Here is a 27,767-nt window from a genome sequence, read left to right as displayed (position 1 = left end):
ATGTACCATGCTTCTTATGTACAAGGCTTATGTACAAGGCTATTGTACCTCAAAGAGATAGTTATTTATTTGTTTACTTCAAAAAACAATATTCTATTAAATTTACTTCAATGAAAAACTTCATTTAGTTGGTAAAATATATTTGTTATATGTAAGGATCGGGTGGGAAGTTTCGGCTGTGGCCTGTTTTAGGAGCTTCTACACATTTGCTCTAGTGACAAGGAAACCACAGAAAGCTTGTCAGGTGAAGGCGGACTGTTGTCGTTCATCAACAGACCTTCCAATCCATTTGAAGAGTGTTCAGCATTTGGTGTCCTGCTATCATTGATGCCTTTACTTTATCTGTCATGTATAATGTTACCTCTCTTGATAAGTCCTTATGACTAATTACTACATGAACATCGTGTAATTCCTCATTTAGACTGCTGCATCGCGTCATAAATTGCATTCACTGTAATCTAAGAAAAGGGGCAATGCATCAACATGTCATAAGGCTTGTAAATGTGCAGACTTTTGTAATCCCTTCTCTAAAATGTTCTGCATCTTAGTTGTAATATCTTAATTTAATAACCGTTCTTGGTTAAAAGTGGTTCTTAACCAGAGCACCGTGAGCTGGAGCACCATGAGGCTCATTTAAGTTTGTTACCATCACAAAAACAAGAAACTTGAAAATTATATCTTACTACTTATATCGCACTGTTACATTAAAAATCTCTAATTTCTCTAAAAGTAGCAGCAAAACTACTAGCACTAAAGCCTGTGCTAGAAAAAAATGTAAATATGGTAAATGTTATCAAATCAACCCATTTTAAAACACACATTTTTAAAAAACTCTGCAATTCTACAAAAGATATTTTGACAATTTGATTTTGGAAGCACTGCAATTTTTTCTTATGATTTAAAGTGCACCGTGACTTTGAAAAGACGAAAAGTTTAAGAACCACTGCTCTAGGGGATGAAATCCGATCCTTCTATACAAAAATGTGTACAAACTCAAAATTTTGTTGACATATGAATTCTATGATTTATTTAATCCATGTCCACTCCCCTTGGAATTCACAAAATCATCAATATAAGGTGTAGGTAATTATATAATGCTAGAGGAAGAACTGACACACAACTGTACAATGTAAATGAGAATTTATGAGAATGAATACCTACAAAACTAAGAGTTTGAATTAGGTAAATCAATAAATAAGTAGTCCCCAAAATCAACTACAAATAAGTGGAGAGATTTTGGACTTGTGTATTTCTTGTGTGATTTGGAACGGTGTTGTTTAGTCTCGAGATGTTATGTTTTATGTTATGCAGATATAGTTAAGTTCATACAATTTTTAATTAAAAATAAGTAAATAAAAAAAATACATTTATATTATGAACTTTATCAAAGTACCTACCTACTTTAGAATATTACTACCTACATAAATACATAAAACATTTTGGGGTATATTTAGTCACAAACCTTAAAAAATGGACTGCAATAATTATAGATGCAGATTGAGAATGTATTCACCGTGCTCATAATGAATACGTGTCGTTTTTGCGCGTTGCGATATTGCGATATTGCGATGACAAAGAAAATATGAAAAACGGACCTCATTATTTGTACATGCGCTGTCGTTATCGTGTCTTTTGTCTATGGTCGGTTGCCGTGTCATTTTAAAATGTCCTTGCGCATTTGAAATAAGAAATAATACGAATGGGCAGTAAATTTTAGCATAATATAGATTTTTTACACTTCCTCCAGAAAATGTTACATTTTCTTAGATTAGTATTTGTATCCTATCTATGGATGTAAAATTACGTAATTTTACCAAAAGTCGCGGTAAAATATCGTAATTTACGGTATTTTACGGTAATTTTCGGTAAGAAACGAATTTGACGTAATTATTGTTATTTTTCAAAGATATTACAAATACGAGTAGCTTTGTTTAAGGACACTTTACATGACTGCAAAAACCAGGTTTCGATGCATCTGGTGGTTGTCGAGATTTATTAGAAGTATGGGACGTTCAAGGTCATTCGGTGTGTACTTTTTTCACTTTTTTTTATAAAAAGGGTTATTATGTTTTGAAACTTAACAGGATCGGTGGACATAGGGTTCTTGGTAAAACCTTAAGTTTGTGACCTTGAACGACCACCGCTCATGCCATGATTTTGAAAAAATGGTGCTTTAAATCAGTTTTTGTGTATAATTACGTCCCTGAAGGTTTTATAGAAAAAAAAATATACGAAAGTCTGAAAAAATAAAATTTACTTAAAAATTGTACTAATTTTTTTTTGTAGGATTAATACTTTCCAAGATACACGTTTGAACATCAAATACAATTTATCAAAATAGCCGAAAAGCGCTATTTGCACTAACTTTTTACTATTTGTTTGATAGTTGACCTACCAAAAGTCATTATTATCATCATCATCATCATCATTATCATTTCATGTCCGCTACCTAGTTGGGGCATATGGTGTTCACAAAGATCCTCCAGGCATCTCGGTGGGATGCCAGCTCCTGTGCATCCTCACAAGTCAGGTTCGCACCTCGTAGTTGTGACATGAACTACCAACTAAATTAGCAGCGGAGGTCTAAGACGTCGAGAACTAAATGTTTAATTTAAGAGTCATCCTCATGGAATCAGTGTTGTGATCTTGACGGATTTTTCGTCATATCTAGCAGATTGTAGTGTCCTCGAGGCGGGATAATTTCGTATTTGACGGGATTTTCAAGGTGACGGAATTACTGGCGGAATTGAAGGAAAAAGATGTCGACTGCTCCAAGTAAGATAGCACTAAGTCATAAAATATAGTTTTGCGGGAAAGCATTTGCTTTCAATTTTGAAAGCTTGTTTTTGTTCCATATTCTTGGGTCAGGATTCGTAAGTTTTTAAAAATTGTAAAAATATATTATTGGTCTACACTTTCTAAGTAATCTGGTATTTTATTAGAATTCCTACTATTTTATAGTGTTTTGGGACCTAGTACTGTTTTCTTCGGAATTTGTATTTCAGCTATATGTAGTATGTTGATTTATTTCTCTATTCCAGAGAAAATCAAATAAATTATTAAACTTTCAATGAGCTATTTTATATTAAAAAATGAAAAAGATATCGATTATTAACATAAAAACCACCCAAATTTATGATATGTTTGAAAATCCCAATAAATAAAACTATTCAAAGCATACAGTTGGTCTATAAAAATTAAAACATACTCAAAATATTTCAAAATTAAGAGATTTTAAACATAAATTTATCTCATCTCTTTAAATATCTACATTTATCATGACAAATTAAAAATAATAAATTTTTATCGACATTATTATTTATCGATCGAAGAAGAAAGTAAGTCTGACTTACAACCATAGACGAAAAATATTTCCCGGAGAGTAAGGAAGTAAATCAACTTACTTCTTTATTCCATGAAAAAAATGGCTTTTTGACATACAACTATTTTTTATATTAATTTATTAAACAATTAAAAAGAGATGAAGTTATGAAAGTCTTCTTGGAAGGAAGACAATGATTTATAACCTTCAGAAATGGAAGTAAGTCAAAAACCTCAATTTCGGAGTTACTGCCTTCTTCCTTGGAGCAGTCGATATGTATAAAATAAAAAGTAACTAATTTCGGTCTACGACATTTGAGTAATGACCAACAACAGCGGAAAGTGAAGATGAAGAGGATTTAGTCTAACTTTAATAATTTTATTACAGTTTAATTTAATTTCCTCGTGGTGTAGTGGTCATCGCATTTGCCAACCATTCAAGAGGTCTTGGTTTTGATTCCCGACATGGTTGAGATGAAATATTTATTTCAAAAAAGTTTTTACACTAGAATATTTCATAGTCCCTGGAATGGCACCTGAAACGTAAGACTGATCATCTTACCTTCATATAACAAAAAAATCTAGATATGTTGCGATTTGTATACTAATTCAGCGCCCTATGCACCATTAGGTGCGGAAAGGGAATAATGATGATGATGTTAATTTAATTTTAAGAGTGAACATGAAAATTTAACTAATAGTTTTAGTGTCGTGTAGTTGTTTTAGTTCATAAAAAAAGTGATTAAATTCAGCGGAACATCTCGCGAAAATCCGTATAAGTTTTGACGGGAATTTGAAAGATTAATTTTTTTTAGCGGAAATGTAAATGACAAGGTGGAGATGGTCATTCTATATAAATATATGTAAGGTCTTAAAAAGTTTACACACATTTTTTCAGGGTACTTAAGTATTTACTATACTTAATAAGCAAATAAGTATTTGTTTATGTTAAAGTTCAAAATAAAAAAAATCAATAAAAACCTTAGGGTTGGGGGTTGGGCATTCTTTCACAAAACACAAAAATATACCTAACCTAACCTAACCTAACGGTTTTTTTAAATTTATGACGTTACCTAAATGTCGTTAATGCCCCCCAAAACAAATTCCAATGTCAATACTTTTATTATTTAACTACTAACATATCTGTACCTTAAAGATGAAATGCTGGAAGCTGGAAGTCACATTTGGGAGAGCGGTTTGAAGTTGTAAAACTGTTTTAAATGTTAGGAGGATAAAAATTTAGAGTGGACTGTATTGTTATCAAGGAAGGTTGCGCATCTCCACTAACCTGCTGATGATGAGGCGTGATGAGTGCTGGAACCTGACTGGTGAAGCTGACGGTCGTCAGATGCTGGCACAGCTTGTATGGAGCTGGCGGTCTGAAATGACGCAGGCACAGCTCGCTTGAGGAAATATTAGTTGAGCACTTCACTTGCTTGATTTTGGAAACTATATATTACTGATAATTATAATATTTATTCCGGCACTCACCAGTGGCGTCTTTGATACCAAATTTCTAGTGAAACTCAGATTTTAAAGATAAGTATAAAATGCGTAAATGTTAAGTAGGTACCTATAGTAAATAACACAGTACGGACCATGTTTATAGGCATCTTTGTGCATTTTTATATTGGTTGCTAGTTTTTTACCTTCATAATGTGTTGATATAATGCGAATAGCAATGATTTCTTAGTGAGGCTCAGCCTCACTCGCTTCATATGCTCCTTCGTCCCTGGCACTCACACGTAGAATTATTGTTACATGGAGTGCGCTAGGAAATGGGGAAGATGGGTAGGTAGATATGGATTAGGTTGAGAATTGCTCCGAACACTTTACACGAAATTTATCGGGATTTTTTAAAACTGTACTCTAATTTAGTTTTACAATAGAGATTTTTTTGAAAAAACATAGATAATGTAATATCATTTCTGTGAAAGGCCTCTTCCGTACTTTTTGTCTTCGTTTGTTACACGACATTGCAGCTATAACATTACAAAAGCCACGATGTTTTTTTTGCATAAAGAATAGAGGTAAAGAAGTGGTAGGACTTATGAACATGATAAATACGTTCTATTTTATAAATCTACACCATTTTGCTATAAATCATTACGTTAATAGAAATTTCGCTTCTTACCTACTTTTACCGTTATTCCCAAAGCTTATTTTTGGCCCCTATTGCTCTACCAACCCACCTACCCGTATTCAATCATTTTCTACCCGCATCCACCATCCACATCCTAAACCATGTTTAATTACTCAAGCCTCATAATAAATCCCCTAGGTAGGTACCTATCCAAGTATACCAATTTATTTTTCAAAATAAATATTTCATTCTCATAAGAACATATATAAGATCCCACAGTAACAATTCACCTAAAAACCTAAAAACACTGAGGTATAATTGATTAAAGAGAGATGATGACGATAGTTTGAAATTATGTTCTGAAAAATGGGCGTTGGCTGTCGCGTCAACACTGCCGTGCAAAACGCGCAGTAGAGTAAAAAAGACTATCTGTGAATCTGTTTACTGTGAATTCAAAGCTGTATGTCGCGCATTTTTACGCTGCTTCGCATTCACTACCACAAGTTAAGTTACGGAACATAAGTTGAATGGAACACAAGACGGGTGCTTAGTGCTGCATCTAGTGTGTATTGTATAAATGGCATTTTGGGTCATTTTCAAAATAATCACAAATATCTGTACCTCTTAGAAAATAATCAATGGAATCTATCTGCACAAGTTAAGTTCCGGAACATAAGTTGAATGGAACACAAGACGAGTGCTTAGTGCTGCATCTATATAGTGTATCATATTGTATATTGATGCCTAAAAATGGCATTTTGGGCCATTTAAAAAATAATCGTAAATATCTGTACCTCCTAGAAAATAGTAATCAATGGAATCTAGCTGTACCTAATAGAGTGGATGCCTTCACCTACATATATATTTTAAATTATATAAATTTAATGAATCAGAAAAAATAATAATCACTGTATTTGTAACATATACTCTTCTCGTGTTTCGAGTTTCTGTAATTATTGTAATAGTAGAAATATTGCTAATGCATTACGTACATTCGTTTCTTCAAAATTATTATAATAATAGTATCTCATATCGCACAGTCACTCGTCATCAACAATGAACATTATGAGCAATGAGTTTGAACAAAAGAGCCAAGCAAACTCTGTAAGCGCGGCTGGGCTGTTGACTCTTCGATTTTGATTGACTTTCCGAGATCGCTTGAGCTTTGTTTAGAAACAGTAGCAGTGTGTTAAAAAAACAAGTGAAGCTCACAGCAAAATTTACTATTTTTAGTTATCTACCCATAAAATTATAATTTTATGCATCTACCATTAATTTCATTTGATCATTTGAACTTATGATTAACATAATAAAATTATTGAAAGAAAGTTCTGTGTTTTTTTTTATGTATATTTATTTGTTTTTATACTATATCAAACTTAGCTACGTTTTTTAAATTTTATTTTTGTGTAGCGTATTATCGCTGTGATTTTGAAAGTTTTGTAATTTATATTTTTTTCCGCCCGTGACATCACTACATTATTGTCAGTGACATTTAAAAAGCGAACCCCGTGAGTATGAAATCACACTAAACACATGACTTCCCAGAAACTACCTACTGTAGCTCTAGGTAATTTATTTATTTAATGAGCTGTATTGGGCAGGTTGCAGGTTGCCTCCCGAGAGCCTAAACCACGCTTGCCTACTTTACAGGACATTGTGCAGGTTCTCGCGGTCCTGGGTGTCCACGACTGACAGTCTGACAGTTCGTGTCTGAACTACAGTAACTTGTTACTATAGGTATTATAATCTCTGAACTACGGGACGCGGACCTGACTTGGGAGGACACACGAGAGTTGGCCGCAGACAGAGAAGCCTGGAGGACCCTATAATATGCTCCATCTAGGAAGAAAGTATTGAAATTGAAAACTTAAATAGGTAACGAGAACAACCCTATATTAATATTATTACATAAGTATTTTACTATTCATTTGCCATATACCATATACCAATTCATTTTAATTTAATAGTGAGCACTGTTATTAGAATTTTTGTTTTCGTTTAAAACGTACTTCATAAACGTATTAAAACACATTTTACACATAAACGACTAAAAAATATTTTAATCGATTATCAACGGTAATATTTTTTAAACTCTCTGTAGCGGCTGTCATGTGATCATGAATCGAGTAACCAAGATTCAAAATTTAATGCGCATGCTCGAGTTGTACTCTTCTGATTTGCTAAATTTTCTTTAGTCATAAAAATTGTTTCAACGTGAGAGTACGCATCTTTGGAGCTTGTAAGTTTATACATTCTTTTGTTTTCATAATAATGTCGTTGTTATTATACTAGATCTTTTCCGTGATTGAAGATTTGTTGGGAACTACTCGGTACATGAATTTGTTTAATATTATTTAGAAACAAATAAATATCATGTTATCTCAATAACGTTCTGCACGAGCAAAATTAATTTGTTGTGGCACGGACCCCGTTATTTGCGCTTATTTTCTTGGTAATATTTGTCGATAATTCTACTCCGGTCTTGTTTTTTGACATTGAACTTATCATTAATATTCATATCCCTTTTAATGAAAAATATCCTTTGTTTGTTGATATTTGATATTGAATAAACTTCCTAGATTGCCCTACCTACTAAATTCTAGTATTGCTAATAATATGTTATTGCGTCACTCGTCTTTAAAATGCTAACAATTTAAATCGCCGTAAAAATAATACAGAAATTTTAAATTGAATCGCGAAATAGGCATGTTGTACAGCTTAAATAATAATTCTCGATCGGGTCACTGTCAACATTTAATAAATCGCACTTTATCCTAGTTATCTTTATTACTTTGTTTGCACCTGCTTATGTTTTTCACCCAACACAAAGAAAAATTCGCTTCTCCTAAATAAATGAAAGACTTGAGTAAGTTTATTCGATGAAATGCTATATTTTTTAGAATGTTACAGTATCTTTTTTCAGTAGTCTTAGAAAAAATAATTAGAAAGGTTTTTCTTTGCAATTTCAATGGTTCTAGGTAGATCTAATTCGTAGTGTGTATGTTGCCTTTTTTTCATACATATTATGTTATTTTACATGCATAAAATCAATCAACTATAGAGTCCATTCAAATCTTGAATGGCCTTTGTTTATTTGTGCATAACAGAAAGTTTTCAAATCAAATGTTCTAGTATTTGTGCAAACACAAACTAAATTTGTAGATTTTGGTCCACATTAATATATTAATATGGGCCATTAAACATTCAAACACAGATAAAATTAAAATTTAAAAGAAAGATTTTGCACAAATTAAATGATTTGTTTTTTAAATAAATAGTATAATTTCATATCAATTTAATTGTGGTTTATCAAATAACAGTCATCGTGTTCTCAAACCATTAATCTCGTTTAAAAATACATTATTTGTGAAAGGATTCTGATTTTTAACAAGAGAACATTTTTAACATTCAGAATTATTTTTTTCTTTTTATTATTGCAACAACAATATCAGTATTTTAATAATACATTAATATTTATCTAAATCTTGGAAACCAAACTGTTTCGTATAAAAATGTTTGTAATATAACATTCTCCTAATTTATACTTAATCCACACTTTTCCTTATCACATGACAATCCTCGATGTGGTTTGAGTAAATTATCATGTAACATAAAATCACTGCAATTAGTAGGTTTTTGCAAACAAATATAGTGACCACATACCATATAAAAAATACACATGTAATGTATATTTGCTGTTAAATAAAATCACGGGGGCACTTTTGAGAATTAGGTATGTCATCGAAACAAGCATAATTCTTGCTAATGAGTAATAATCGATTTATTTGTTTGTGTAATTGACATTTTTTTTTGCCTCTTTTACTAAGCAAATCAATGAGACAAATTTACATTCAATATCATGCAACATTTTGTAACCCTCAATATGATTCATTTTTGTTAAATTCATTTAACCTTAAAAAGGACTAGTCTCACTAAAAAATACAACTTTCTGATTAAGCACCTATTCTTCATCATCATCAATGGCGCTACAACCCGTTGTGGGCCCTTCGGAATCTGTCTCCATTTCTCCCTGCACCCTGCGGCTCTTTTCCAGTTCATCAGAGCTATTGCTCTCATGTCACTGTCCGTGTCATTCAGCCATCTTAATTTATAATTATAAGCGCTTATTATTTACGCATGAATATTGTACCCACTCGAGTACTTAAATAATTTATAATCGCGTCACTATCCGCACCCGGTACACCAAAAAAAGCTGATATTGACCATTTTTCAGGTGCTAGTCCAAGGACTAAGAAATATTCTAGTGTAAAATCACCTTCATAAATATTTAACGTCGACCATGTCAGGAATCTAACCAGAGACCCTCGCATGGTAATCAAACGCGCTGACCATAAACTGCGAGGCGGACGCGGTATAAATAATACAGAGCAAAGGAAAAGACGATTTATATAAAAACGTTTTGTTACAAAGTTTGTTAAAACTTTGAATGGACTGTACGTGTACTATACAGGTATAGTACGGATAGATGGAGGTCATTTCAGGATTCCTAATGGGATGGGACTGACTGGGACACGAAACAACTTTGTGTACATTAAGGATATGTGTATTAGTCATGTGTATGTTAGTCATATATATGTTAGTCAACCGACACCGTCAAGTGACCGACCGGAGTTTCTGGTTTGGCCAATAAAACGAGTTTCAGCTCTCAGCCTGAAATTAGCCAAAACTTCGCCTCAGCCGAAACCTATGGTCGGGATGTGTCGGATTACGTTTCGACTGTACTTGGGTGGAAAATTAGCACAATGAGAGATATTGGATTGCTGTCCATCCAAATAATTATTGTTTTGCCATTGTCTAACATAAAAAATAAAAACTAAACTGAATTTGTGATTTTTTTAGTATACTTAGTAGTTCTAAAATCCCTTATATTTTTGTAATTCCTTTATAATTAATAAGTTGAAGTTCTTATTGCGTACATTGAAGAACTGTTACACATAAGTTATGTATATCATAACAATGAACCAAAAAACTTTAACAATAAACAAATTTACTCATTAAATTTACACCTTTTATTTCATATTGTATTTTATTTAAAACTTATTTTGATGAACTCATAAAGTTTAACAGTAAAAACTCCTTATTTTGGACATTTTGAAGTGACCTATTTAAAGAAGCCGAAATTTGGTTTCGGTATTGGCTGAAAATCTAGTTTTGGTCGGTTACTAATATAAATTGCGTAAATTTAATGAAGGCATATTTATTTTAATTCATTTAAATTTGTAATTGTATTTTTTAGTAATTCATTTAATTTATTATTCATTAATTGAATTGGTGTAAATTTACAGACTAAATATGAAATAATAATAATAATAAAATTTTCTTAGTGTTTTTATCTTTCTTGTTTTCAGAATAAATATGAAGTTCCTCATATTCTTTTTTGGCATTCTGGCAGTGGCCCAATGCGTCTCCTTTGTGGATTTAGTAAAAGAGGAATGGTCTACGTTTAAGGTAAATAATTATTTATATTTTAGGTATTATAATCATGCAACGATCACACATTTTTATTTCTAAATCTGTTATTCCATGCAAAACTTCTTAATGAAAACATTTTGCAGCTGAATGAGAATAATGGCACAACTCCAAAATTGTAATTTTAAAGTATGCAAAAATGTATCAAGTCACAAAATCGAAAAAAAATCGTTGGTACCAGAAAAAAATAGTTTCATGAGTTACAGACTTACCAATTTTCTGTAATACCTCAATGTGTTAACCAAAAATCATGCAACCGCACTAAAAACAATGTAACTGCTTTAAGATGCTTAACGCATTGTTGCGAATGAAGATCAATGTGTGGCTAACATGATAACAATATTGCAAAAAGGTGTTGCCTGGCAATGGACGCTTTTTTAGCCAGAATTGCCGACAAGTTTGTTTGTTACAAACGACGGCTAACTTTTTTATAATATAGGGATTCATATTGATAGTAAATTCCAAGCTATTTTAACGTCTAGTTTAGATCATGACGGTTTTATTTAAATTTTATTCCCTTTTTTCCTCTCGAAATTTTTCTTCACAATAAAAAATATTCTATTGATAATTTTACATTTAAAACCCAAATAAAAATTATACCTTTGTATATAATTTTTTTTGGGAAGTAAAATTGTTTAAAACATTTTTACGTTTCTTTTTTCATACATTTTTCTTACTGATTCATTAAAATAATGTTTTCCTTGGAGATTTTCCATAAAAGTCAGTAATAATTGATATAAATGAATAATCAACATTAGCTGACTAAAATGTTTGCTCTAATAATATAATCTACATAAATATTATTTATCAGAAAAGCACTGTTTGTTGATAACAATGAACTTTTGACTTTAATGAGTGCTGTCACATGTTTGCATATTATTAATTACCTCTTATTTTGACATTATTTTTATGAAATCAAAATATGTTATTACATAAACAAAAAAAAACATGTCTCTTTTCATTTATCGTTATGAAGTATTTAGTCCCCCGGTCAAGGTTCTTGTGATATATTTTGCATATCTCCATTTTTTACAGTACCATTATTAATGGTTGATTTTTTTAACTGTTGCATTTTAATCGCTACTTTAAAAAATACATTGTCAGTTTTTTTTCAAATTAATTTAGTGATTTAACTCGAAATAAAAACATTGTTAATTTATTTAACATGAAATATCACAAAGCTAGGTGCTTCAAAAATGGTGGCCTCCGTGGTGTAGTGGTCAAGACCCTTGACTCGCACACGGAAGGTTCCGGGTTCGATTCCCGGTGAGAACATATAAATTAAATGTGATTTTCATCAAGCCTGGGTGTTCTGTAATGTAATTCACCACTGTAATTGGGCCTCCTGGCCTGTTGTGGTGCAAAAAAAAATTATTTAAACAAATAAATAAAATATAATTCTTATGTATAACTAACTATAAATAACTACATGCAATGAAAAAAAAATACAATGAAAATACATAGCTTTCACGGGGGCATAGAGCTTACAAGCATAAATTTATTATTATTTTTTTAGATTCTCCTCCATCTGAATTTCTACCTAACATATGTTTAAAATAATTTTAATATTACATTTCATCATGATTTTAAAACAACAACGCATGTTATTCTCTTCAACTTCCCATGAGAACGGTTTTAAATTTTTATTATTACTTTATGTCACAACTTGGTAAATACAAAATTATATAATTTGATACTTGGGTTAGTTGACACATATTGTTTTTTCAAATTTGGAATATAAAGTCTTTAAATAACATTTTCAAGATCAAATATTAAAGAATGTCAATGTCGCATTTTCCACACACCTTCGTTGTTCTATGATCACAATGTTATGTACCAATGCTTGTATTTTAAAAATATTTTTATTAAAATTATTGTATACTAAATTTGAAATGAAATTATTTTATTGAGCTCGAGTCTTATCCGCTTGAAAAATTTTAATAGTGTATGTGTAAAATTCTTATAAATGTGTTTTATTGCACCGTAAATAATGTTTCATAGCATTCAGTTTTATAGGCGGTCACAAGTGAATTGTATTTTTTTATTTAATTTTTGCAATTTTTTTATTTTGTCAGATGGAACATAAAAAGAAGTATGAAAGTGACACAGAAGAGAAATTTAGGCTGAAAATATTTATGGAAAACAAAAATAGAATTGCCAAACACAATCACAAGTATCAGATGGGATTGGTACCCTTCAAGCAGCGTCTTAACAAGTACGGGGATATGCTCCACCATGAGTTTATCTCTACTCTCAATGGCTTTAACAAGACCAGGTAAGCCATGTCCTTTTACACCAATATTTTGAGGTCTGGATTAAACCCACAAAATTGGACTCGGTTTGATGATGCCTGAATTCGCTAATTAGTACGAAATTAATATAAAATTTATATATAGTTGCAAAACCTTATCAATTGAATGAAGAAGTTCAGTGCTACAGGAAATTGGAAATAAAAAATGTTACACGTGGTTAAAATTAGACCATTTTAATGTTTTTTTTTTTAGGATGTAATTTCTTGAAAATGTATGAAAAAAAATAAGAAAAATGAACTGCATCACAAGTTCTTCCGAATAAACCAATATACGTGTTGTGATAAATTTCCGGTTTCCGGGAAGCCAACTCACCAATCACCAGAACTCGCCGACGAGAATTTCAAAATTAAGAAACTTGTAAAAAAACAATTCAAAAAATTAGCTTAGTTTGGTAATCTATTAACAAATAAAAAATAAATAATTTTAAAAAATCAACTTAACTTTTGCATTGGAGAGGGTGCCACATTTTGCCCACATCTGAAAACCACCCCAAATTTCAGGTATATTACCTAGAAAGAACTAATGCAAATAAACTCTTATTTAAAAAAAAAAATTGAAAATGTAAACTAAAATCTTTCTTTCTACTTTATAAATGTACTCTTTTTTATATTATTTCAGTGTTTTGAATAGGGAAATTGTTCAATGAGTATCTTGATATTAGCAAGTGAAAAAAAAGACTATTTGAAATATTGCGAGAGTCCAACTTTTTATTTTGAAAATAGTATTTTTACCACATTATATTTCTAAAATATTCTACGTAATATTAATACTTGATCTGAAGCAAATCATATGAACTATGACAATGCTCTTTGCGAGCAGTCTTTCAAATAGACTTATCAATCTATGGACAGACACATAACCATTATGTGATTGGATTTAACAATAAATCAACATCTCTAATTAATATATTACTTATTACTCATCACTCAATCACTTTCTAATGCGGTTTTGTTGTGTATCTTGTACTTGTTTAATAATAATTGCATATCAAATATTTTTAGGTCAGACAAATACATTGGTGTGTGCTAATTTCATTTTATTTATCTTGGCCATTTTATTAATGCTTTTTATCTTTTTGGAACACATTTTATTTCAACCCAGCCTAACCTCAACCCAGATACATATTCTACACATACCTAATTGCGAAATCAACAACCCAATATGTCATTTTAGCACTGCTGTGGCTTCCCTGGTGTATGAAAATAAACATTAATTGAATAAAGGTATATATTTAGTTAGCATTACTGTAGTTCATGCAATGAAACCATTAACAACAGCTACAAAAAGAAGAAAAAAAAAATAATGATTTGATTTTTAATTTTAAACTGTCTCATTAAATAACAATAAAAAATCTAATATAACTAATTTTAATTATACAATATTTTGAGTATGCCCAAATGTTTGCAAACCAATACTGGAACTTAACCCTCTTAGGATTTCATCTAAGGAGACCAATATCTCAACAGAGACTTTGACAACTTTTTGATCTTTCGACTTCGTAGTTTTATATTATTATCCTTAATCTTATATGTGTTAAATCCCGGAACAGTAAATAAGCCGCATGTAATAAATGAAACCAAAAACTGAAAGAAATCATACTAAAAATTAGACATTTTACTGTGGACAACAGGGCCTCCGTTAATATGATAATACAGATAATCTTTATTTCTAATAAAGTCATCACTTTAACCAGCCAACAACAGGTCATAAGCCCTGTAAATACCAAAATTTTCATATTTCCCAATTACTCCTCAGTAAGAAATCTATCAAAAAGTTATTTCCTTTGTCTCTGTTGATATGAGTCTTTTTAAAATATACATGTGTTGGGTTGTGTACATTTTGACTCATTAGGTACAAATAGAGTTATCACTCTGGAGGAATTTCGGATTTAACATACTGTACATATATAAATTATTTTTCAGAGATTAGTGTTTCTAAAAGCCCTAATAATCGATAATTTAATTCATAAATTTAATTTGCAAAGTTTGCTATCTCAAAAATGTCAGTTTCGTAATTTGGTAATAAATTTAGTCTCATGAGTCTTCGAGTAATGCATTTATTTTAATGTTGGTACTGCCATAGATACAGAGGCGGATTATCCCTTACTACAGCTAGCACCTGAAAAAAAGAATTGCAATGAAGTGGGGCAATAAAACAAATTGCTGTTTTCTGGATAATCACTTTTTTAGTTTCTTGAACCTTTAAAAGATGACATAATTTCCCATATATTACCGACTGAGATAAAAACTTTCCAAGAAGACGGAAAAAAAGATTTATATAAACTTGGCATGAACTCAAAAACTTACTTGAATGCTCGATATTTTTACAAATTTGCCCTTACTGCAGACTACTCCTCAATAATGTGCAACCTTCCCAGAATTCGGTTTTAATGGCTGAATTATAATAAATTATATTTACTTTTGTAGAATATCACAGCTAAATCCAATTTGAATTAGATTTATATTGTTAAATTGCATTTGAAAGTTGTATGAAATAAAAAATAAAATGACTTATAATGTCACAAGCCGTGAATCTGCAGTTGTTGCTATTAAGTTGGTTAGCTATGTAGTGTCATGCTGAATGTTTTCAGACTGAATATTGAAAAAAACAACTGTGGGCTCAAAATTAAAAAACAGAATTAAAAAATTTTTGCTGATTTTTTTTTCATGATTATATGGAGGGGGGGGGGGGGGTATAATAGTAAGGCGCGGTATAAAAAAACAACCCATAGAAATAGTTAGCTGGTAGACAGACATTTTTAATAAAATAACCAATGACATCACAAACTGCTCGTTTTTCACTTTATTCAAATGACCAGAGTTCAATCATTTCTTTCCTGTTGTCTTGTGATTTTTTGTATTAACTTATTAGCTATTAAAAATAATCCACGAGAATTGCCCATTACGTTTAACTGAAATTTGAACACATTAAATTAATAATTATTTTATCTCTTGACAAACATGATTTAAGTCAAATCAATAATTGGAGTAAAACTGTAACTTTGCAAAATATGATAAGGTCATTAATATTTAAAGCCATGTGTAATTTTTTCTTATTGTATTTTCCTACTAAATACTCTCATGGCTAAATTAATAAGCTTATCTAAATAATGTTTTGTTCTCTTGTTGGCATGTAATTACATATTAATTGCGACTAATGATTAGACAAAAAAAATATTGCGATTCAATATTATGTGTAACAACGTACCTACGTCAAGAATGTTGTATTGAATTCAATAAACATTTGTTCTGATATCAATTCAATGTTTGTCCACAATACGCAGTTTATGCACAATATTTAGTATGAATATCCTGAGTCACTGGACATGTGGTTTGATAAAATTTCGCATAGGAGAATCAAATATTTTCTGGAAAATTGTCATGAATCAGATAAGCAGACTATTGATAATATGTGATGCAATGTTAATGGAACTGAAATATATTTTTTAAATGGTGCTTAATGCAGCTGACAACCTTTTATTTGTAGAGGTGAAAGATACTGGAAATAATATCCTAATTTTTTAAATTACGTATATTAGTTTTATATGTATTATAATATACATAAATAACAATACAATTGATTATCAATGTTAATATGATTAAATTATTATATTATGTTCTTTTTTGGTTGACTTCACAAATAAATTTGACTCTTAAAAGACTTACTAAAAAATCCCTCGGCAAACAGTGTTGTAATGTCGTGTTAAATTAATCAAAAGAGAAGGTATTTGATTTTTTATTTATTTATAATTTTGTAAAACCTGTTAGTGTCATAAATATATGGGTTTTTAAATAATAAAAAAACTGATATTATGTTAATTAAACTTGTAAAAATAATCATATAATATGTAGTTATTTTTATTTCATTACAAAAAATACAGCTTCATTATTTTTTTAAATAAAACAGATATACTCAAGCGGTATTATTAATCTTAACAACCTATTATTTTGCTTCATAAGAACTTTTCAAATTACGTAATTATCAAGTATCAAAATATAAGATAAAATTTTTTGAAGTTATATAATTAGATTTTTTCTTCTCATTAGTACACAGTTTTATTTGTATCTCTCATTTCTTGTTTATGGCATTGTTTGTTATTTTTTATAATGTTTTAACCATGAACAAAGATTGCAACATTAACATTGACAATTTGTTGCACTAGCCCCAAGTTGCTGGGTAGCAAGCAGCAGAAAAAAGACTTTAAGGGTGCCACCTTCATCTCCCCGGCCAACGTAGTTCTACCCGAGAGTGTGGACTGGAGAAATAAGGGAGCCGTAACTGCTGTCAAGGACCAGGGAAAATGCGGCTCCTGCTGGTCTTTCAGTGCTGTACGTAAACATATAACATCAATATTAAAGAATAACTGTCACCAATCGAAGGTGATTTGATTGGCTTAACCACGCTTGCCTAATTACAAGAATTACACCCTCTCACTTCTGTTTACTGTACTTCATCTTTTGGTGACTTATATGAAGGGCGTCGGAGTTAAGTAATTATTCAAAATAATTATAATCTAAATTTATGTTATTATATTTATAAAAATACTTTAGTGGAAACAGACTTTTGTAACTAATTTAATACAAATAAACACAGTTTTCGCTACCGTATGATCATGGAAGAAGAATGAAAATATCCGGCATAAGCCCTCCATATAATTTTTCAAACAATATTGTACATTCAAAAGTGGAATGGACAATAAAGCAGTAGAGTTAAATTCAATTCCAATCGCGATTGATGAAGTAAAAAAAATTTAGGGAGTAACTCGTTTAGCGACAAAAAACATTGCTTTTTAGTATGAGCCAATGCTATCACTCTACTTCATTTCTCCTATATACCTCCGTGAAAAATTCCAGCACTCAATCAGTTTGCGGTTTACATCTTCATTCTTATTCAAGTACCCACTTAATTCGCGTCCACAATTCCTCCTCTAACTCAAAGTGTCCATGCGGTTCGACTGTGGAATCTGTTCTCTATCAATAATTTTTCTCCAGTATCTCTAAATCACGCCTGAAGAAATATCTCTATTCTCTTCTTTAATCTCTCCTCTTTTCCTCTCTCTTTATTCCCTTTTTCCATTGAAGACCTAGTATCGATATTACTATTTATTGTTTGAGCATTTACCTTATGGAATAACATTTTAAATATATTTAAATTAAAACACTTTGTGTATATATATATATAGGTCACAAACTTTTTGTTTTATTTCTAAAATAGTTAATTTATATACACATATTGTTATATATCTAATTTTTTTTCTCACTTACGTTTTAATATTTTAATTATATAAATAAAACCTTTTGTTTTAATTGGTTGGTTGAAAGAAATTGCCATTTGGCAATCAGCCCGCCAATGTACAAATATGGATGCACAAGAAGTTAAATAAATATTTAATTTTCAAATAATCGTACAAGTAAATCTTACAATTTTCTAACCCTTAAATAATAATAGTAATATTAGAATTATTGTTGTATCGCTGTATTGTTATTCCTAGACTGGAGCTTTAGAAGGTCAGCACTTCCGTAAGACAGGAGTGTTGGTATCCCTGTCAGAACAGAACTTGGTGGACTGTTCCTCGGCCTATGGTAACAACGGCTGCAACGGCGGCCTTATGGACAATGCTTTCAAGTATGTCAAGGACAATGGAGGTATTGACACCGAAAACACCTACACTTACGAGGCTATGGATGACAAGTGCAGGTAAATAATTTTTATTTAAAAAAATACATATAAATATTACTGGACGTTTGCGCAGGAAAAGATGTTTAAAATAGTAAGAAAAATGTAGCATAGGAAGATTGTATCTCTTGGCTTAATGAGTGTGGTTCCACTATAGCTTCAAGTGATTATTTAGTGGCCGGGGGAGAAAGTTGGCAAAATTAACAGAAACATAACTAAATATAGACATACTCCGTGTCCGGGCGGAAGAAGAATACAGTTGAACCGGGTTGTGGTCCCGTGGTAGTGTTGTGGACTCACGGGCCAAAGGTCCGAGGTTCAAATCCCACTCTACCACAACTCGATTTCCATTTTTCCAGCACAAGTTATTTACGACTTTTAGGAAATGGTCTGAAAATTTCAATATTTGAGTAAATAATAAGAACTCGAGTGTTCTGAATGTGAAATAGAACCAGAGCCCTGGATGACTGTTTCTGACTTTAAGGCTACTCTCAGGTAAAAACCCCAATAAAAGAAATCGAGTGGAGATCAGTCCACCTCTCGGTGTAGTGGTTTGCTCATTCCCCTACCATGCCTGAAGTCTCGGGTTTTATTTCTGGGACGGTCAATATAAAATATTGATTTAAAGGGTGGTTTTATACTGCAATATTTTATTTTCCCTGGACTGACATAACAGATGATCGAGATACACTGCACTTGAAATTCCAATGCAGTCCTTAATGTGTACCCTCGTGAGCGAATGAGGGTGTGATGATGATATATAGGGAGACACCTTAACTGCATATCTAAACTTTAAATGCTGGAGTTGCAGGATTTGCTCTTTAGTACAATGTATTACAGTTTGTATCATGTTCCGTAATTAGGCTTGAGACCCATTCGTCCAGTTTCTGAGATAACTCCGAACATGTAATTTTTTTATCAGGTACGATCCTAAGAACTCCGGGGCTACCGATGCTGGCTTTATGGACATTCCCGAAGGTGATGAAGATAAGCTGAAGGCGGCCCTCGCAACTGTCGGCCCCGTGTCCGTAGCCATTGATGCCTCCCAGGAATCCTTCCAGTTCTACCATGACGGAGTCTATTACGAGCCTCAGTGCAGCTCAACCAACCTGGATCATGGAGTATGTTAAACTTTAGTACATAATTTTTTTTATTAAAATCGGAATACCGGAAAGTAACCAATTGGTTCTCTAACTGGAAAATAAAAATAATGATTTGTCCAAATTTGTGTCTACAAAATAAACAAGCTGACAGAAAACTCAAAATGTATTTTCATCAAATAAGAAAATTCATTGAAGAGTCCTTCTTCGACCATTACAAACAACTTAGTTATCTTAATTTGCTCATAATTAATAGTAAAATCAACATATTACCGACTAATTTCCCAATAATATGGTAATGGGCACTTGGATCTTTTAATAATTTAATGCGATTCGTAGGTTCTGGCTGTCGGTTATGGTACCGATGAGAGTGGTCAAGATTTCTGGCTCGTGAAGAACTCCTGGGGTGAGACTTGGGGACAAGAAGGCTTCATCAAGATGGCTCGTAATAAGGAGAATCATTGCGGAATCGCTTCATCAGCTTCATATCCCCTCGTGTAGTGCACCAATCGTGTGACATAATACAACCAACTATGTGTAACATTCCCCAAACAAACTAGCCTAGCATCTGTATATAACTCCCTACAATTTACTCATCTGCAATAATAAGTCATTACCGATTACTCGTAATTCTGTTGCAAGATTAAAAAGACATTATTCTTAACAGGGTCAAAATTAACAGGTCACACCAATTGTTAAGATAACTTGTTCAAAAGTAAAATGTGATATAAGTGTAATTAAAGTCACAAAATAATATATCTCCAGTTGGAGCAGACTTAAAACTAAAATTATTTTTAAAGTCACAGCATTATTTTATAGCTTTTTAAAAAAAGTAATATCCCTACGAACAAATATCTGCAGTTGCATACATATTCGATATTTTAAATGCAATCCTTTTTGTTATTTTAATTAATTTTAAGAATTCTTTCTTTGTGTGACATTAAGTAAAACAATTTCAAACATTTTTAAGTTAAGAAATATTATTAAAAATCGGGAAAAAGTAATTAAAAAACTATGCTTCTAATTAAATCTCATTTTTACTTAGAATTTTATTTTACTTATTTTGTATGTTTTATTTCAATAAATATAATTAAATAAATATTCTTTCGTATTATTCTTTATACCTATTTGCTAATACAGTGTGTCCGCCGGCAGATTTGACACTTAAAATTGCAGTCTCTAATTATAGTAGCGGCAGCGGAGGGGAAGGGGGGGGAGGTATTATTAAACACTAGAGTGTTGCAGATTTTTTATTAATCGCGATTCCTTGGACAAGGGCCCATCAAGCTTTCGCGGTTGAAGCATATTTTGCAAACAAGCATTTGACCAATGTGGCAAGGCGATGTTTTTGATCTCAGTTCGATTGATATGGATGTGGGTGCAGACATTAAAAAAAACAGGATCAGTAGGAAATGAACCTCGATCCAGTCCTTCAATTTCTGTTTTGTGTCTGGAAAACTTAAACCGTATGAGACATAATTTTCCAAAACCCTAAAGTTGTAGCACATACTGAGATTAAAAAGACTTCAATTTACAATGTTTTTTATAAAGATTTGAAATTCCATCCCTATGAGCTACAAATTACCTAACAGTTGAAAGAAAATGAAAACATGAAACGGACTTCAGAGCAATATTGGAACTACTGCAACATACATAATAAATTACACAGCTAGAGCACCAATGAGTAAGGTGAGAGCATTTTTTCTGGAAAACTAATAAGCCGCTTTATACAATTTTTTACATTAATCAAATACATTTATTTACATTAATGTTTCCCATTACGTAAAAGAAATAAAAATTTCTTATGTACATAATGGGGAGTGACGTCTTACAATAGTTTGATGACAGACTGGCTCCCAAGATCACCTGATCTTACTCTACGCCATTTTTTTTAATGACCACAAATCTCACATACAGCAGCAGTACAGCAAATCACCTTCAACAATGAGCACCCTACAGGAAAATATCCGACGCGAGATTGCAGCTATCAGTCTTATACCCGTATGCAGAGACAAAACTTAAGGTGAGGAAAGTACATTCTAATCTCATATGCAGAGAATAACCCGAAGGTGAAGACAATAGAATGTACTTACCTCACCTCTTTTGTTTTGGTTTGTCTCTGCATACGGGTATAAGTCTCTGCAAGCGAGTTCTTGCTCATATTGGTCTAGATTGCAAATGGACAGCATCTGTATCCGAAAAGAAATAAATTACATTTAATACACAGGGTGTTAGGCAGACAGTTGTCCAAACGGAATAGGACGAAACTAAAAGTGATTAAGATCTTCAAACTCTCTAAAAACTTATGAAATTTATGCTCGTTTTAATGGTATGCCACATGCATTTCAAACCTTTCATTGAAGTAGAGTAATTCATTGATTTTGTCCATCCGGGTGGAAACAGCACAAGTCCAACTGTTATTGTTTTCGGTTATTTCAGCGGACATCCTGAACTCGTATGGGATGAAATAAGACCAACATGTGTGGAGCCATTCCATATAGCAGCTATAATTGCATTGACACAATGTTACATCGATAGCAAACAAAAAAGTGACAACTGTTTTAAATTTAAGTTACATGGATGATTACTTACTTAGCGTGTCCGGTTGGATTATATCCTGCCACTCCAATATGCGGCGACAGATATCGCCTTGTCGTTTGCCACAATTAGGTTCCCAGGAGTGCAGCCTTCCTCCGTGAGCGGGCATGTCAATAGGTGGCTGTCGTCCTGGGTCACACAACATATCATCACCAGAGAGGTACTGGAGATTTTTTTTACATCGTGTAACACCCACCTGTAGTCTATTGAGAGCGATCCATAGAGTATGGTAGGTGTTCACCTCCTTGGATACCCTCATTTAGATCCATCCACGGTCTCACTCCAAGATCGTGTTTCCATAGTTCTTCTCTCCACTGTTGTGAGGATTCAACGGGGGAGGTGGCTTTGATAAAACTGTTTCTAAATCTCAGACGCGAGGCCGTCGGTTGATGGTGGTGTAGGGGATGTCTAGGATCGTAGGTTTGTTTGTACCTCTCTGCTTCTGCGGCTGTCCTTCTTCGAATAGAGCGATTCCGATGATTGGGTATACCCATTTATGGATGATTATAAAAGTCAAACTCATAAATAAAACAATTTGGTTTTATATAATATTTAATTCAATAAATTACACAACCATCTACTTAAAACTAATATTAAAATTATTTTAACCTAAATAGCCGTATTATAAATGATTTGCAACTCCATTAAAACCTTTCTAGCGCGCGACTTTCTGTGAAGATTTTCACTAATTTGAGTTTACCAACGAGAAAGGGTGATGATTTGACAAACACTATTTGTTTATAGTGTTGGTTAGGTAGTTGAATCCCATAATTATAGAGAATATTATCAAAAATTAAAATACTGTATGAATTCTGTTATTTAAAACAGAATCCATTGAAATATCTACCATACAAACAGTCGTACATATATTATAAATTATAATATATGTATGCTTCAGAAATAATATCCTAATAATATGTAATGTAAGCATGAGAAAGTATTACTAGTCGCTTCAGAACAATAACGCGCTAGTCTGTGAATTTTATCATTTTGTATTGTAGAAATTCACCAACAATGTCTTCTAAACATATTAAATTAAGTCTCTGTAATTGGCACATTGGGGGGAAATAGTATTTTTACCATAACTATTTTAAAATATAATATATACACATTTTTCATTAACCTCCTATCTTTAAAAAAAATTGACACACATGTAAGATAACTTTTTAAAGACATTTTATAATAAATTGTTGGTTCTTAAAAGAATTGTCAGAATGATATAAAAAATGTGTTTGTATGAATTAACAAATCAAAAATATTCTAATTAGTTACCCAGCGATAGACTTGTATCCAAAAGAAAACTTTTGTGCGATTTTAAGCTTTAAGTTTCAAAACACTATCTAACTTGAAGAACGTAGTTTTGTGTTGGTACAATAATGGTTGTACAGTAAAACCGCGATATAACAAAACGCGATATAGTGAAAAATGCGGTATATCCAAAAAAATCGAAATTTATTACCTAAAACCAATTTTTCATACAAAAATGTATTTATATAAAAAAAAACCCGTTAATATGTCTAACAAAATCATTTTTGTCCCGTACGAAAAAATGCCAATACATTTACGTAAATTTATAACAGAATAAAAAAATGTTAAAAGATTAAAATATTATTTCGCACTTTCAAAACCGCGCCGCCGCTGCATCTGCCGTATGCAAACGGTTTTATGGCCTTTTCGGCGGCGCGCGGCGGTCTGTCAGCACCCATAACTGTCAAAGTGCGTATCCAGTGTGAGTGTGTATATATGTAAGCGAGTGTGTGAAGAAAAACCTCCGAACCTCTCCGAGTACGTCTGTCCGTGAGTCTGTCTGTTTTGTTTTTTGAAGCCGTGCAACATTTTTTTGCGATGGCGCGTAACATATACATACCTAGTTTGATTTTTTTGTTCGTTATATGTGGGAATTCGTTGTTTAGAAATTTTTTTGGTCCCTTGGATTTCGTTATATCGCGGTTCTACTGTACACGGTTGTGTTCTGTTGGATGCAATGGCCTTATAAATACAAAAAGTTATTAATAACTGAGGGTTCTCTTTGGTCATTCATAAATTTAATTCCAAATTAAAAAAAAGAAACTAGCCAAAATCTAATATTTAATTGACAAGTTTTAACAATATTTTTGAGTGTTTTTTTTTTCAATGTATCTATTTGTTTCACCAACTTTTTCACCGCAAAAAAAGACAAAATTTTCGGTTTAGTAATGCCTATTACCTGTCTACTAAAGAATGCTTTTACATTTCGCTCAGTGAATAAAAAAACATGAATCGAGTGAGGTCTTCATTGTTTTCTATTAATTAAAAAGTGATTATGCCCTGGAGTAATAATTCGCTAAAGAAGCCCTTCAGCTCTATTGCACAGAACAAAAGTGTTCCAAATTTTTGGTTTGGTTTGGTTTTTGAGTTTAACAACAAACGTGTAACAGACGGTTTCGGTTTGCGCTTGCAATTCTTGACTTGAGTGCCTACGGCCAGTTGTATTGCTGTAAACTGTAAATAACTTCGTGGTTGATACGCATAGAATGGTTTTTGTCCGTATGAGCAACTCTATAGCCAGTGGCGTATTATTACTCTAAGGATTATGCCCTATAGAGAAGGGTTTACATACACAACCAGCTATAGGAAAATTTTATTTTGAACAAAAACCACCATTTTCCATATTTATGGCATATTTTGTGTGTAACATTTATAAATAAATTACAATATTCTTCATGTACACCATTCTGAAAATGAAAAAATCTTATTTATTTATGATCATGTAACTGCTTGAATAAAAAATTGTAAATGGATAAGTTATTATTTACACGTGAAAAAACAAATGTATTTCCGAAATTAGTTACAAAATTTATATCTCAATGAGATTAATTCTTACAGATCTTATTTAGTTACCACAAGACATTCTTAATTGGTACATATTGTACAAATACATATTTATATTTACAGAGGAAATCCAACATTACAACGTTTAACAATAATGGTTAAATTAAACCTTATACATATGCGTCTTACACTCACAATAATCTATAAGTCATATGACGTATATACCCAGGAAAACTTTTACATATTAATGAATGAATGTTAGTAAATATTAGTATGAAACCACTTACCGAATTTGTATGTCTACCGGTTTCGAGACGTACCCGTCTCTTCGTCAGGACACTCACTACACCAACATGCAAATACTAAAATACACTTTCACCTTCACCATCACCGCAGTATACGATAGTATAGTATTTACAAAAAAATACAAAAATTACATGCAGAGTTAAAAGTGGGCAAACACCACCATGTCCGCAATATTCACAATAAAAAAAACTCATGAAATGTTTAATCAAAATTTTTCAGAGATTGCCAATCATCTCATAAATTCAAATAATGATTTTAATAAGGATACAAGAGTTAAAATTTTAGATTCAAATAATAAAAAAGGACATAAATAAAACAACATGGAGGTATTTCACATTGAAAATGAATATTCCCTTAATAAATATAACCCACTTTTTAATTAAAAATTAACCTATAGTGTAAAGTTTAACCCCTAAGCCCTTCTCCTTCTTAATCTCCACCACCACAGATTCTGCAACATATCGCTGAATATTATTGAAATCATTTTAGAGCATGTTCGGACATGGTGGTGTTTGCATCCTCTTTAACCCTGCGTGTAATTTTTGTATTTTTATATAAATGCTATGTATACTACTGCAATGGTAAAGGTAAGTGTATTTTAGTATTTGCATGTTGGTGTAGTGAGTGTCCTGACGAAGAGACGGGTAGGTCGAGAAACCGGTAGACATAAAAAGTCGGTACGTGGTTAAATATTTACTAACATTTATTCAAATGTTTGACACAAAGTTATAGCTTTGAACATAAATAATATATTAATGAATTTAAAATTCCATCGCAAAATAAAATATCAAAGAAAATGATTTTGTTCTCTGTAATATATTAATATACATTTTCTAACCAACAAAACATACTTTCCCTCAACATTGGATAACAAACAGCTAAAATTTAAAGTTTTGTGTCCAAGCGGATGAAGAATACAGTTCTGTTTGTAAAAATAGAACCAGAACACTGGACGAGTGTTTTCGACTCTCGGGTGAAAACTCTGAGTAATGAAATCGAATGGGAATAAGTCCACCACATTGTGTTGTGGTTGGTGCGTTCACTTACCATTCTTGAGGTCCTGGGTTTGATCCTTTCAGGGTGGATGAGAAACATTGATTTTAAATGTCGTTTAAGGTCGCAATATTTCATTGTTTCTGGAATAGCACCTGAGGCATAGGACTGATTTACATTAAATGCAGTGCCCTATGCATCACTGGATGTCGAAAGAGGAATGATGAGGATGATGATGAAAATTTAATCTTTTGGAATGTTTTTTTTTTTTTTTAAATGCTGGAACATAAATGTATTAAAATATTTTAACCTGCAATGGATTTTACATTTATATTGTGTATTTACATTTTAATTGAGGTTTACTATTGTGCAACTATATGTTACATAAAATAATAAGTGCGCAGTTTTATGATATAAAACAAAAATAACTATACAATATTGATACCCGAATATATAGGTAACAGATACGATTAAATTATTGAAATTTAATAAACTATTGACTAATATTTTTTGTGTAAATTGAAGGATAACATTTATACATTTATCTGACTATGTATCATAAACTTGCAGTGTGATTTGGACTGATGAGAAAAATATATTTGGAAACTTATTTTTCAAAATAACTATTGACTTATAAGAACATTTAAATTTCAAATGAACTCTTTAATTTATCACATTACGACAATTTTATTATGAAAGCAAGAGAGCTTATAATTTATAATAATTTAATATTATTTTAAGATTCATGAGAACAGTCGGTAAGTGACAAAACAGTGAAACGATTTATGTTTGGGCCCTTGGAACAAATATTAATTAAACAATTATTATTTTTAGTAATAATTTATAATAATAACTTGATTGCTGCTTTCAAAATAATAATATGTATATGCTGTTTTTGATGCAAAATGAATTTCATATGCAAATGTAAAACTGATTTTCTCCCATAAACTTCAGAGTAAATACTTTTTATAACCACTAAAAATATTAATTAAATTCAAAATCGCTCTGTAAAAATAAAGAATTTTACATCTCTTATTATTTAAAGCTGACAAGATGCTTAAGAAAAAAACAATG

At 31.7% G+C, this 27,767-nt stretch overlaps 1 protein-coding gene and 1 long non-coding RNA gene across 2 annotated transcripts; one reads left to right on the top strand and one right to left on the bottom strand.

Annotated features, from left to right (window-relative positions):
* Positions 1-328: 328 nt before the first annotated feature.
* LOC148279710 (uncharacterized) lies at positions 329-6,517 on the bottom strand. The gene is made up of 3 exons (XR_015822804.1): positions 6,397-6,517; positions 4,610-4,700; positions 329-458 (listed from the first exon to the last, which is right to left on the bottom strand). It is a non-coding gene; the product is annotated as an uncharacterized LOC148279710 (long non-coding RNA).
* A 1,083-nt stretch (positions 6,518-7,600) lies between these two features.
* Positions 7,601-21,084, top strand: CtsL1 (cathepsin L). The gene is made up of 7 exons (XM_088229563.1): positions 7,601-7,646; positions 10,777-10,876; positions 12,973-13,172; positions 17,372-17,537; positions 18,701-18,906; positions 19,808-20,006; positions 20,325-21,084. The coding sequence occupies exons 2-7, from the start codon at positions 10,784-10,786 to the stop codon at positions 20,484-20,486; spliced, it is 1,026 nt and encodes a 341-aa protein (XP_088085689.1). The 5' UTR covers positions 7,601-7,646; positions 10,777-10,783; the 3' UTR covers positions 20,487-21,084.
* The last annotated feature ends 6,683 nt before the right edge of the window (positions 21,085-27,767 follow it).

The sequence above is a fragment of the Micrasema longulum genome, unplaced genomic scaffold (genome assembly GCF_059751315.1).
Source record: "Micrasema longulum isolate JH-2025_06_02 unplaced genomic scaffold, ASM5975131v1 h1tg000678l, whole genome shotgun sequence".
Lineage (NCBI taxonomy): Eukaryota > Metazoa > Arthropoda > Insecta > Trichoptera > Brachycentridae > Micrasema > Micrasema longulum.
Note: the sequence above shows the minus strand (reverse complement) of the source record. Positions and strands in the feature narration are given on the sequence as shown.